The sequence below is a fragment of the Theropithecus gelada genome, chromosome 18, assembly GCF_003255815.1.
Source record: "Theropithecus gelada isolate Dixy chromosome 18, Tgel_1.0, whole genome shotgun sequence".
NCBI lineage: Eukaryota > Metazoa > Chordata > Mammalia > Primates > Cercopithecidae > Theropithecus > Theropithecus gelada.
Window position 1 is genome coordinate 35,032,616 of NC_037686.1, and position 13,693 is coordinate 35,046,308.

Below are 13,693 nucleotides of genomic sequence, written 5' to 3' on the forward strand. Positions count from 1 at the left end.
CTGTACTATCTTAGATAAATCACATTACCTTTATGAGCCTTGCATTTTCCATGTATGTAATGAGTAATTTTTTTTTTTTCAGGAGATAGATCTGGAACCAATAGATGGAAACTATAAAGACATTCTCAGCTCATTGCAAGAAAAACTCCTTGTAATAAGTTAAGTTTTCCAAAGCTGTGCTTGTTTGTTTCCTAAAACAGAATTCTTAACAAATGGAAGACATCAATCATAGGCTTAATGAGCATGCAGTGGAAGAGTTAAGTATTAAAACAATTAAATGATGGAAAGATGCTTGGGGTACAACTTCTTTATAATCTGAGATCTGGTGATGCCATGAGATTATTGTGGCACTGCAAGATTATGTGTATAGTGTGATGAACTGCAGGACATGCTACCCCAAAATATAGTACCTTGGAAATGCGGAAAACCTCAAAAGCAGAAAGGTCTGTCTGAACTTCTATCACCCCTGCTCTTTTGAAGACCCTCATGGGACAGGTATCCAGTCCTATACCCAGAGCAAAGGCATATTGCACAAAAATGCCAAAAGGAATTTTTGATCCTTTATGGTGTGGTAATGGTTTGGTTTATTACCATTACCAATGGTTAATATTAGGTTATATTCATTTTTATTCAATCATACTTGACACGTCTGTTCATTCTTAATCAAACCTGAGCATAAAAATACACATTTTTTCCTGGGTCTTTGAGTCTTCCTTTTGGAAAGCTCTCACATTATGTAAAGCTCTGGTTAAATAAATAATTATGCTTATCTATTGTTAATGTCTCTGTCTTTTGTTATAGGGTGTCAGCCATGAAACTTGCGATGGGCAAGAAAAATATATCACTTGTTCTCTCCTAAAAGCACAAACATGAAACACATTGGGACTTGGCCTCCAATAATGCCACCAAGAAAACACCCACTTTACTTCTTTGTATAACATTTTACTCAAATTCTAGGTGATGACATTAATAATAGCTTTTCAATCTACTTCCTGGATTTGTTGTAAGGATAGTAAATTTCAACATACATTGAAAATTAATAGTACCAAAAGAAAACAAGGTGATATAATTAAAAGTATTTCAACAGTATTCTCTCCTGTTCCCTACAGAAAATATAAATTATGTTAAATCAACTGTATAGACCACCCCTTGAATGGAAGGATTTAATAATGGTTTGAAAAACAACATATCACCATCTGTTTAGCCTGATGTACTCCTGACTATGTTTGGCTGCAGTTGAAATTAGCTTTTAAAAAATTTTATTGATATGAACATTTAATAGCTTTATCTTTTTAATTGTATGTTTGCCAGTTTCTCAGTATTACTAGAGCATAGAATTTCAGATTTATCTCTCATCGCTTACACACTTCACCCACGATGAGGTAAGATTCTCCATCTCCAGCCATATGTAACTAAAAATGTTCTATTAATATTCTGTATTGCTCAGCTATTGCCACAATAATGCTACAAGACAAACCACCGCAAACTTAGTGTCTTAAAGCAACTAGTGTTCATGATTTTTCTAGTTCACAAATCTGTGTGGTGTCTGTAGCAGATCTGTTCCATGGGTAGGTAGACTGGGCTTTCTTTCTTTCTTTGGGTTGGGTTTAGTTCTTTTCACAGGTTTTCTCAATCACTGAGGACCAAGGGCTATCTGCAGTATTCCCTTTTCTTGAGAAGTAGCACAAGTACACTTAATGCTTCTAAAGGCCTTGGACCACAACTAGCAGATTGTCTCATCTGCCTGCATTCCATTGGACTAAACAGTGACCTAGCCAAGTCTACATCAATAGAAAGGAGAAATATATTGGCTATTCATCATTATATTGCCACCACACTTGGGACTAGTAAGTCTACATAAATACTGTAGACTGAATGAATATTCAATAAATGAAAATTTCACTTTCTACTAAAGCATAATTCTAGTTGAGTGTTTCCAATAACACAATTTTGCTATTTCCCAGAGCAGCCATTTTTTTTATTTGAGCATTTTAGTTGCTACAAACCCTCTATTATCATGAGTAAAATTTAACCTACTCAGTGTTCTTCCAATTAGATCTCTAGTTTCCACTTAAAAACAAGTACACTTACTCTTAGATAAGACAGCCCTTTCAAATAATTGAAATAATTTTTCCATTCTATATATTCCCAGTAGCTTCAACAGTGCTAACCCCATAAGTCCATTGTCCAAATGTTTCTAGAAGCAAATTCATCTGTTAATACATAGATTTCAAATAATCTTCAAATAACTCATAAATATAGAAAGATATCACCTATTTCTAGTTGCTTATACACTATCAATATTCCAATTATGCAGATATTTTAAAACTAGTAACATAAAGTGATGAAAAAATACAATGTTTTAAAATAATGAAAATCTTTAAGTACAAAGGGAAATAATATAATGAAGATTTGTGTATACATGATGTAGGTCTTCAACTTAATAATTTCCTATATTTAATCAGAACTCTAATAGAGCATGAATCATTACATGTATAGATAAAATCTACTTTGTATTTCCCCCTTTTCTTAACTTTTGCCCTTTCCCCCATAAGAGGTAATGACTTGCTTAAATATTTTATAAAAATTTACCACATTCTAAGCCACAACCAAAAATTCTATATACATCAAATAATCAATGTTTTACAGACTACATTATTTACATTTTGATCTGAAATCAATAAAAAGTTATAAACAGGATGTGTATGTGAAACAATGTTTACTTTTGTAATGACTGCAGTATTCTGTTTAAGTTAAATGTGTTTACAAATCTACAACTACACAGCTTTTTAATCTAACCCCAACAGAAGTGCATTAAAACTTTCTACTATATAAAATTTTCTATTTGTAAATGATTTACAGTTCTCTTCATTTGCCTTAAATATTACAGATTAGAATTTTAGAATATTGTGAAGATTTTTTTACAAACTGACACTTCTACATTTTAATAATATTTTTGCATAACATCTATTTGCCTTATATTAATACATTTATACTTGCTTTGACTTTGGCTACTTTTGCCTACCTTTTTAATACCTTATTTGATTTTTCATCTTTCTGTACACTTATGTCTCCTTTAACTCAAATATAGGTTAGTTTTATTCTTTTGTTCAATATGATACCAACGATATTTGCCTATTTTAGGAGAGATTTTTTAATTTTGATTTCTGATGTTTTGACATGTATCTATTATACTTCCTTGTTACCTTTTTATTCTTTCTTTTTTGTCTTATATTGTATTAACAACTTTTTATTTTTTCTTCTCTTTTTCCTGTGCTTGTATCAAATTATATGGTTTATGTCTAGCACTTAATATATGAGTTCATATTTTTAACACAATCATTTTGAAAGTATGAAGTTAAATAAAATATCCATGCTTCTTCAAAATACATCTAGGACTTGGAGATGTTTTAAATCTTACACCTTTCCTCACAACTTACTTCTAATTGTGATGTCGTATTTTAGTTCTATTTTTATATCACAAAAAATTATTTCTCTTTCTCCTCCTCCTCCTTCATTTTCTTCTTCCCTACAGGTTTGCAAACTAACGTATTAGACCATACTAAATCTTAGTTATGTCCCTTATTCCATCAGGCTCCTTAGCCTTAGTTCCATGAGCACATCTGCTAAGCAGATCTTCCTTTATATTCACTAAAATTCTCTAATAGAAATTATTATCACATCAGGATCTGTGTCAGAGTTTTGTGTAAACCTGAGGAAAAATAATAAAGTATTTTTAAATTTTATAATTTCATTGGCAATATAACACCTACATGGACTCTTTTATTTTTAGAAAATTGAGGGAATTTGGAAATATTCTGGTTGGTAATGAGTAATGGGTCACATTTAATGTTGATTATTTTTAAATTTAATTCCTGACTGTTATCACAAATTTATTATTCTTCTGCTTGAATAAAGTCATCTTCTCCTTTGTGGTAAATATATTTGAAGCTAAAGCATAAGATAAACTCAGAGATCAGAGAGGTTTAAGAACATCACCTACCTGGCCAGCAGTGTCCAAGATGTCCAAATAAGCTGGCTCATTGTCAATCCTGACCTGGGTCTTGTAAGCATCTTCTGAAAAACACAAGACAACATTTACATTTAAATGTGACAGGAAAAGCATTACTAATTTTTAGAAAAATTTCTAAGTTACTAAGTAAGATAATCAGAAATATTACTCAAATAACATATACAGATTGAAAATGATGTAAATCGGGAAAATTATAGGAGAAAGTGTTTCTGCTTATGGTGAAACCAAGTAGATTTCTCTTTCATCAGGAAAATTTTATGATCTGCAGTGCCCTAGTGGTGTTACCTAGAGAAAAACATGGAACAAATGTTATTAGTTGTTTCCTAACAATGCAGGGCAAAACAGCATCCTATCATCTTAATGGTAAAGGCCTGGATGCTTTTATTAGAAGATCAGGAGTAAGATAAGATTCCCTGCTCTCACCTCCTTTGTTTAACATAGTCCTAGAAGTCACAGCCAGAGCAATTAGGCAAGAAGAAAAAGTAAAATCATCCCAATTGGAAAAGGAGTAAAATTATCTCTGTTCACAGACAACATGATCTTATATGTAGAACCCTAAAGATTACATACATGCAAACCCTAAATGAATTCAGCAAAGTTGTAGAATATAAAGTCAACAAGCAAAAATAAGATATGTTTCTATCGACTAATAATAATATGAAAAGACAATTAAGAAATCAATTTCACTTATAATGGCATCAAAATTAATTAAATACTTAGAATTAACAAAGGATGTGAAAACTTTTACATTGAAAATGGTAAAATGTTGCTGAGAGAAATTAAAGAAGGCACAAAATGTTGAAAGACATTTGATATTTATGGACTGAAAGACTGTTAAAATGTTCACACCCGCCAAAGGAATCTACAGAGTTAATGCTGGGTTAAACGGTAATTCTGTTTTTAGTTATTTGAGAAATTAACACACCACTTTCCACAATGGCTGGACTAATTTTCACTTTCAGCAGCGGTGTATAAGCATTCCCTCTTATCTGCAACCTCACTGGCATCTGCTATTTTTTTTTGACTTTTAAGTAATGGCCATTCTGACTGGTGTGAGATGGTATCTCGTTGAGTTTTTTGTTTGCATTCCTCTACTGATTAGTGATGATAACATAAAGGGATGTAGAATTTTATCAAAAGTCTTTTCCACATCTATTGAGATAAATAACCATGTGGGTTTTGTTTTTAGTTCTATTTATACAATGAATCACACTTATTGATTTGTATACGTTGAGCCAAACTTACATCCCAGGGACGAAGCCTACTTGATCATGATGGATCCGCTTTTTGATGTGCTGCTGGATTTAGTTTGCTAGGATGTTGTTGAGGAGTTTTGCATATGGATGAACAAACCATAGCTGAGAGTGTGGGATCCAGGTCATGGGCTGCTTTATAGTACACAGCCAGGACCAAGGTCAGTGGGCCTGTTACTCAAGACAGAGAGGACCCTGAGCAGATAGTGATGATGGCAAGGTTAAGGCCAAATTTAAATATAGCTGAGTCCACAGGGAGATGAGGCTGTCTTTGGGTCTATAATTGGGAAGAGAGTAAGTGAGCCTGCCACCTGGATTTTGGCCTGCCTTCTCAAAATCTTCATCCTTGGTCTGGGGCTCCCAGACCAAGAGTTTCACAACTTCCTACCTAGATCCCCAAGCTCCCACCATGTTCCCACAAAGTCATTTGTGAATGGCTGTCAAATTATTGTTGCTATGGGGGAATATGAGCGGGAGATCTCCTATTCTGCCATCTTGCTGACATCATGTACCCCAATTCAAGATCTGTCTTCTATTTTAACGTAAGCATCTACAGTTAGACATTTCCATTTTAGCACTGCTTTTGCTACATCCTATCAGTTTTAGAATGCTGTTTTCATTTTCATGCAGTTCTGAATATTTTCTAATTTCCCTTGAGATTTCTTCTTGAACTCATTCACAGTTTGAGAATTGGTTGCTTAATTTCCACATATTGTAAATCTTTCAGTTTTCTTTCAATTGTTGATTTCTAGTTTTATCCCATTGTGATTGTAAAAGACACTTTTTATCCTTTGAATATTACTTCCTACTTATACTTGAAAGATAAAGGAGCACTTAAATTGAATAGGAGGAGTTAAGAGAAAGTGAAGCAAGAGAGAGAGAGAGAAAAAAAAAGCAGATCAGAATCCCAAATGTTGAAAAGAGTATTGTTGAACAACAACAATAAAAACTTAATTTCAGTGTGGCTAAATCCTAGAGTTTAGAGAAGAAATGTTGACAAAATGTAAGAGATAAATCAGATTAACTTATGAATATATTTAAAAGAGTCATGTATTTGAATTAGGTATCTGAAGTCAGACTGCCTGGGTTTAAACCCTGGTTCCAGAATTACTAGCTGTCAGATTTTAGGAAAATCACTTGACATCTCTAAAATGTAGATGTCTCATTTGTAAAGGTACAATTATTTGTATTTGGGTCATGGAGTTGTTTGAAGGATTAAATGATATAAGGGGAGGAAGTCACCTTATATTTTGTGTATAATAAATACAAGAGTATCTTGTATTTAAAAAAAATAATAAAGGATAAATATGTTCAGTTTTATTAAGAAATGTGGCGTTCATTATAATGCCATCTTCAAATGTGCATTTTAAAATGCTCACTCTGTCTGAAGTGTGGTGAGTGAATTGCAAGGCGGAAGACTAGAGGCACAGAAAGAAGATTAAGTAGATATGTAGTAATCCAGGTGAGAAATAATGTGTAAGATAATGGCATTAGGGTTGGAGGAAAGTTGGCAGATTTGCAAGATGTTTAGAAAGTAGAAACTATAGCATTTAGTGACTAATCAGATGAGAAAACAAGAAGGAGGAAGGTAGTAGAGAAGCTCTCAGATTTCTTGCATTTGAAGTTGGGCAGATGGGCATGACATTTCCTGAAAGAGGAGGCAGAAGGATAACCTCATGTTTAATTTTAGAAATGTAGACTTTGCCTTGCCTGTGGCTCATTCAAGTGAAGACAATAAAGAAACAGTTATCTGGGCCTGAAGCTCTGGATAAAGCTCTAAGGCTCTTCTTTCATTGTATTCATTGATGGTCTTATTCATGCCAATCTTATTATACATAGCCGGTTAAATATCTATACTTCTGTAAAACACAGTTTTTACATTATCTGTAAAACACAGCCGGACCTCCCGAAACTGGAAGTCACAAACTCCTAGAGTCTGGCTGCAATCTACATTTTGTTTTATGTAGCATTTATATTATAAGCAAAGAGCAAACTGAATCACTGCTAAAAGATTTTAGAACATCATCTGATTTTGGCACAACTCAATAATTATTCATACTATTGATTGTGAGCCACAAGTAAACAAATGAATTATTTTCAGAAACTGTTGTTGTAGAAAGTAGTAATGATCAACCACAGGAGGCATTTTTCCAATGCATAATGCTGAGTAACTCTCACAAATCAGATTATTGCTAGCTGTGGGAGATATGAAGACACACAAAAACACACATGGGCACTTACAATCATGGTCTCTACTCTCAAGGGGTTTGTAAAATCATGGTGGGAGACATACATATAAACACACATATACAATGAGATGTTAAAATCACAAAATGTATAAGAGCATAAATCCCACTTCAAGGAAATTCATTCCTTCTGTGCTCCAGAAGGCAGAAGTTGTGGAAAGTATGACTTGCAGGGTGCTCCATCTAGTATGATTTTAGCAACTCTCAGCCATTCTAAATGTATTCAGCATATGGCCAACCACACAATTTTTCTATTTTCTATTCCATTGCTCTTTGTACTTTCACTGATCTTCCTCTCACAAAAGAGAAACCTTGTGGAATCACTTGCAATTTATTTGAAGATGCATGGGGTTGTTTTTCAATTTCATAGGGAAATAAGAATAGTTACTCTGAAAAGGACTCTGTGACCCAAGGATTATAAGTGAATCTTTCAGATTTTGTGTTTGTTTATTTAAACTCAAAGCCCCAAAGAAGAGCCTGCTGAGGCCAGGGGCACGCTGAGTAATCTAGGCGAGAACTCCTCTGTGTGATTATTTGAGCTCTAGATAAACCCAGCACATGAAACGTATATCAAATAAAAGCTTCTCTTGGGATCAGAAAACCCCTTCAAAGGGACTTGATGAGAATTGGCTCGAAACTAAAGACAGGCCTTTTATCCAAGGTTTTTTTTTCTCTCTTTTAAAAAGTGTCTATCAGAGTACACATTTCATTGTGGGGAATCTAGGTCACCTGCCTGGCCTCCATAGAAACTAATCCTTTTCATTTCCTCCCCATAAACAATCTTTCTGTTTCCATTCATTCACTCCCTTTGAGACCACCCATGCAGAAATACACTGTCAGAAATACTCTCTTGAATGCATATAAACACTTCCCTGAATTTCAATCATCTTCCTATAGACCCAATCCTGAAGTGAACTCATTTATCTTCCCAAGCATGAGGCCAAATGTATACAAAGCTTTATCAGGCAGAAATGGTAGCAGCTGCCTGCTATATTATTTGTGCAGAAAAGCACACTGGGACTGCATTCTTGGAGGCACTACTACCTTAAAATTTATCTCAAAGTACTAATGTTTAATTTGAGATCATTTCTTCTCAGGATATATCTTCTCCACTGTCCCTCTTCAGCAGAATTGCATAAGAAGAAACCACTAAAGTCCTGTATTAAAGCCTCAAATCTATCACTAAATATCTGTTATTGGTAAGCCATGAAACCTTATTTTTAAGATGGCAATAATAGTAAACACTAGTCAATGCATGGGAGTTCTATCAGGATCAATAAAAGTAGCACATAAGATAGTGCTTTTGAAAAAAGAAAGCAAAATTCAAACTCAAGGAATATTATGTTGTGAGTTTTATTTAGCACTGCTTCAAATTAGCCATGAAACTAAATTAAAACAAAATTATTTGTGCTATTTATATTTACCCATGTGAAAATGTTTTTCCCAAGCAAATCATAAACATTTTGGCAAGATATGTTTGCAATAAAAACCAGAAATATAAAGTTTTTGATTAATTAAAAAGTATAAGGTGTTCTGGATCATTTTCCCAAAGCAACTAATATATTTTTTTCAAAATAAACATATTCATTTAAATAATTTTAAAATACTTTAGTTGCAAATATAAAGCTGGGATAATATAAGACCACCAAAATATATAACTAAGAAAAAATACCAGAAATGTAATGGTAAATTTTCATTAAATGACTTTCACATATCTTAAGATGACTGAATACTACTTACATGGTTTGCCTCATAATCTGAAATATGTAATTGGTATTATAATGCAGCTATTTTTCTATAACTCCAAGCTATTATACACCTCCAAGATATTAATCACTGACCCAAATTTTTTAAAGGCAATAAATAGTACAAAGACTCATAGAATCTATTTATAAGATCTTTCTCAAAGGATTACTTAAATAAATCATCTCAATTGTAGGTACGTGTGTGTGTGTGTGTGTACAGAACAGAAGTATCTAGCAACGTACTGTGCTGGACACTTTCTCTTGACCAAAATGTTAAATCATGGATGAATCAGCATTGATACAAATAATTTGAGTATGTAATAGGTGCTGCACACTCAGAGGGCAATACAGTCTACACAGTTGAAAGGGCAGGTGGTTTCCACCCATATTGAATTTATAATCTTGTGGGAACACATACAAAAGCAATTTCACTATGTTTTAATGAGTGCTACATTAGAAGTATTTTGAAGGATGCTTATTTAGGGAGATGTCAGAGAACACTCAGAGGAACTGATGTTAACCTAAGGTCAGTTCTTCAAGTCATGGATTGAAAACAGAGTTTGGAAGGAGGAAGACGAGGAGAGCTCTGCCAGGAAAAGAGAAAGGAAGTTAAATGAGATCTGATGTAACCCTTCCTTTGAGCCTAAACATTCAATGAAATGTCGTAAAATTTTGTCGAAATGTTTGCTGGCTGTGAAAAAGGCTTGTAAAACTGGCTGAACTGAGTTTGTGGGATGACTTAGGGTAAAGAACACCCTTTCCTATCATAGAAGTAAAAGATGAAGACAGGATGCCACAAGGACATAAGCCCTAAACATTCATAGGAATTATAAGGCAGGTCATGCATTTTTTCTCATCCTGCAATATTGATAATTCAGTACAGTTTACTTAAGTGTCTGAGAATAGGTCTCTGAGAAATAGGAGCTTCGAGATTACACAGAAATTGAAATCTTTCCCCCAGAAATCAACTACCCCACTAGCTTCTATTTATATAAATGGAATCTCCCTAGCATCAGAGGGATGCTGGTTGGTATCAACTACCCCACTACCACTAGGTAGGTAATAGGGTAGTTGTTACCAATCAGCATCTCTCTGATACCTCCCAGAGATTCCCAATGTCACTGCTGTGGTAAGTCTGCCCAACGTGGCCAATCACACACTTTCTGTGGTGTTCACAGGCAGATTCTGCAGTGACCAGCACGCTTGTCAGAATGTCTGTGCTCCTGGACTACTCTGTAGGAGGCCTTGCCAAGAATAGAAAACCCAGTGAGGAGGGGAAAGCTGGGGTATGTCCTGTGGAAACACAGAACCCTGCCTGGAGATTTGCAGGTACAGAGGACCACTACTGGAAGATGCCATTTTAAACAATGACTTCTCAGATCAAGGACAAGCAGATGGAGATGTACCTGACAAGGAATAATACTCATATTCTGATGAGGGGACATGCAGCCCTGGCAGGAGTGTGCAGAAGGAACAGCCAAATAACTGCTCTTCCCCAAAGTCATTATCTACAGAAAATGCTTCAGGGTGTATCTCATATGTTGGAAATATTTAATCTTTTTCTTTCAACCTGAGAGAATAGAAGGATCCATTGGAAACCTAATTCTCTGGCTTTCTTCTGCCAAATAGATATGAGCAACAGGACTAGGTCACAGTCACTGATGCTGAATGTCTCCAGTTCTTTGGTTCTGCCTCACTTAATTATTGTTTGGGGATGAAGGGGAAGAGGAAAAGAAGATATTCTTCCTCCCCAGCACCTGGCATCTCTTGGTCTGCCTTTTTTACCCCTCAACATACCCTTGAAAATGGCTTTATGATCCTAAGACCATGACCTCTGCAATACTTGTCTTCCAGAGGTTTTATATGATAGAATGAGCTTAAATACGTATTATTTCTTCACAGAAATAAAAAGAACTTTTATGATCAAGGCAATTGTAGGAGTCTCAGAGTCTTAATGACTCTTCATCCTCATCTGATGGACCCTCGGAGAGGATTCCAATGTACCTCTGATGCCCATCGACAAACTATGAGAACGTCTAGTGACAAAGGTCTGATTTATACTAAGACTGCTATTTCTGGGAAGATAAAATCAATGAAATTTTTCCTATTGTTCCTGCTATGTAAAATTTTAAACCAGGAGCCAATCATAATCCCAAAAGACACAATCCAAAATGCCATAATCTTGAATGCTGAAATACTAGAAGATCAAAATTCCAGAAATACAATTCTGGAAAAAAAAACTAAAAATATTAAAAATATATTTATTCATATTTTAAGGGAATTGTTTGGAGAAAAATATAAAAATATGACAGAATACTTCATAGGTCTCTTTAAGCAATAAAATAAGCTATAATAACATACATATTTTTGCAAACATAAAACACTCAGGTACATTAATGACAGTCTCAGGAATGTAACAGTTATGAGAAGATAAACTATATTTATAAAGAAATAGGTCAAAAAGTGAAATGTATAAACACATATCACAAAAGTTGTTCATTGTGTGCGCATAGCTTTATAATTACAGTCCACTGAAGCACTGTCATGAACAGCCTAAGTACTGGCTAGATTGACTAGAATCCATGATGGGTCACCACCATGTACGTCTGAAGAGCTGAGATCTTAAGAAATTTTATATTTCACAAATGCAGATGTACAAAAAGGACTTCTTTTCATTGACGGTGGAAGGTTTAACCTTTTTACATTGAGTACCAAGAAAGCCGGTGTTGTAACTCCTAATCTGAAACCAAAGCCTCAAGACTTGAGGAGCTGCTGGTTTAAGACCTGGAGTACAAAGGCTGGTGAGCCTGGAGTTCTGAAGTCCGAAGCAGCAGAGGAAAAGTCTGTCTCAGCTCTCAGAGAAAGATCAATTCACCTTCTGCATTTGTTCTCTGCAGGCCCCCAGCCAATTGGATGGTGCTGCCAACATTGATGGCAAATCTTTCCCAGCTAGTCCACTCGGACTCACCCAGTGATCTCTGCGAACACCCCCACATACACACCCAAAATAATGCTTTACCAGGCTTCTAAATATTCCTTAATCCAGTCAAGTTGACACCTAAAATTAAGTCCAAAAAATCCACTCCTTATCATCTTGACACTCATACACATTTCCTAAAACCATACTTAATGTCCAAATAAAGATAATTACAAGGTAATAGTTTCAGATAACATGATACAGTTATCCCATACTGTAATTATCAGGATTTTAGACGTTAGGGATTTTAGACTTTTGGGATGTAGATTTAGGAATTTTGATCTTTCAGGATTTCAACTTTTGGGATTATGGCATTGAGGATAGTGTCTTTTGAGATTATTATCCAAATTTACACTTGCTCAAAAATTAAATACGTATGTGTATATTGAACAAAACACATACATAATTTGTATGCTAAAAATTATACAATACTAACGAAAGAAATCAAATATTTAAATAAATATTATTTTTATAGATTGGAAGACCCAGTATAATAAAGATGTTGATTCTGTACAAATTTATGTCATGATTTAACAAAATTCTTATCAGAATTGCAGAACTTTTTTTGTATCTATAGCACAATTAATTAAAATATTTTACGAAAAAGAAAGGATTTGGAATAGAATATTAAATCCACAATATAATGAATAGAAAGAAATAGGAATTTTGAAAAAGAAAAATAAAATGGGAAGAATCAGTTTACCTGATTTCAGGAGTTATCATACAGTTACAATAATCAAACCAATGTGATGTAGGCAAGGGTTACAGACACATAGAAAAATAGAACAGAACAGAGAATCCAGAATAAAACCCACAAAAATGTGACTGACTAAATTTTGACAAAGGCACAAAAGCAATTTAGTGGAGGAAAAAATATGCATTTTTAACCAGTGATGTGGGACCAACTAAACCCCCATTGGCAAAACAAATAATCCTAGAGCTAATCTCATGTCTTTCACAGAATTAACCTAAATGAATCACAGAATTGAATATACAATTTAAAACTACAAGTTTTAGAAAAAAATGAGAAAATCTTCAGAATCAAAAACTCTTAGAATTAAATTTCTAAGATGACATATTAAGCATAGACTATAGAAAAAGAACTTCACCAAAATTTTAAAAATCAACATTTTTTGCTCTATGAAAGACTCCATTAACATGAGGAAAAGACCAGCTAGAACAGTAAAAAATGTTTGCAAATCACATATTTGACAAAAAACTAGTATTTAACATATATAAATAACTCTCAAAACTCAACAGTAAAAGCAAACAAATAGGCAATCCAATTACAAAGTGATCAAAAGACGGGAAGGGCAATTTTCACCAAATATTATATATAGATGGCAAATAAGCACATGAAAACATGTTCAACATTATTAGCCTTAAATAAGTGCAAATTAAAATCACAATAAAGTATCACTACATACCTATCAGAATGG

The 13,693-nt window shown here is 34.1% G+C and overlaps 1 protein-coding gene across 1 annotated transcript in view; it reads right to left on the reverse strand.

Annotated features, from left to right (window-relative positions):
- Positions 1-13,693, reverse strand: part of RIT2 (Ras like without CAAX 2) — a 377,863-nt gene that overhangs the window by 232,462 nt on the left and 131,708 nt on the right. The window contains exon 3 of the mRNA XM_025365360.1: positions 4,004-4,077. Coding sequence (XP_025221145.1) covers positions 4,004-4,077 — 74 coding nt within the window. The remainder of the gene's footprint in view (positions 1-4,003; positions 4,078-13,693) is intronic.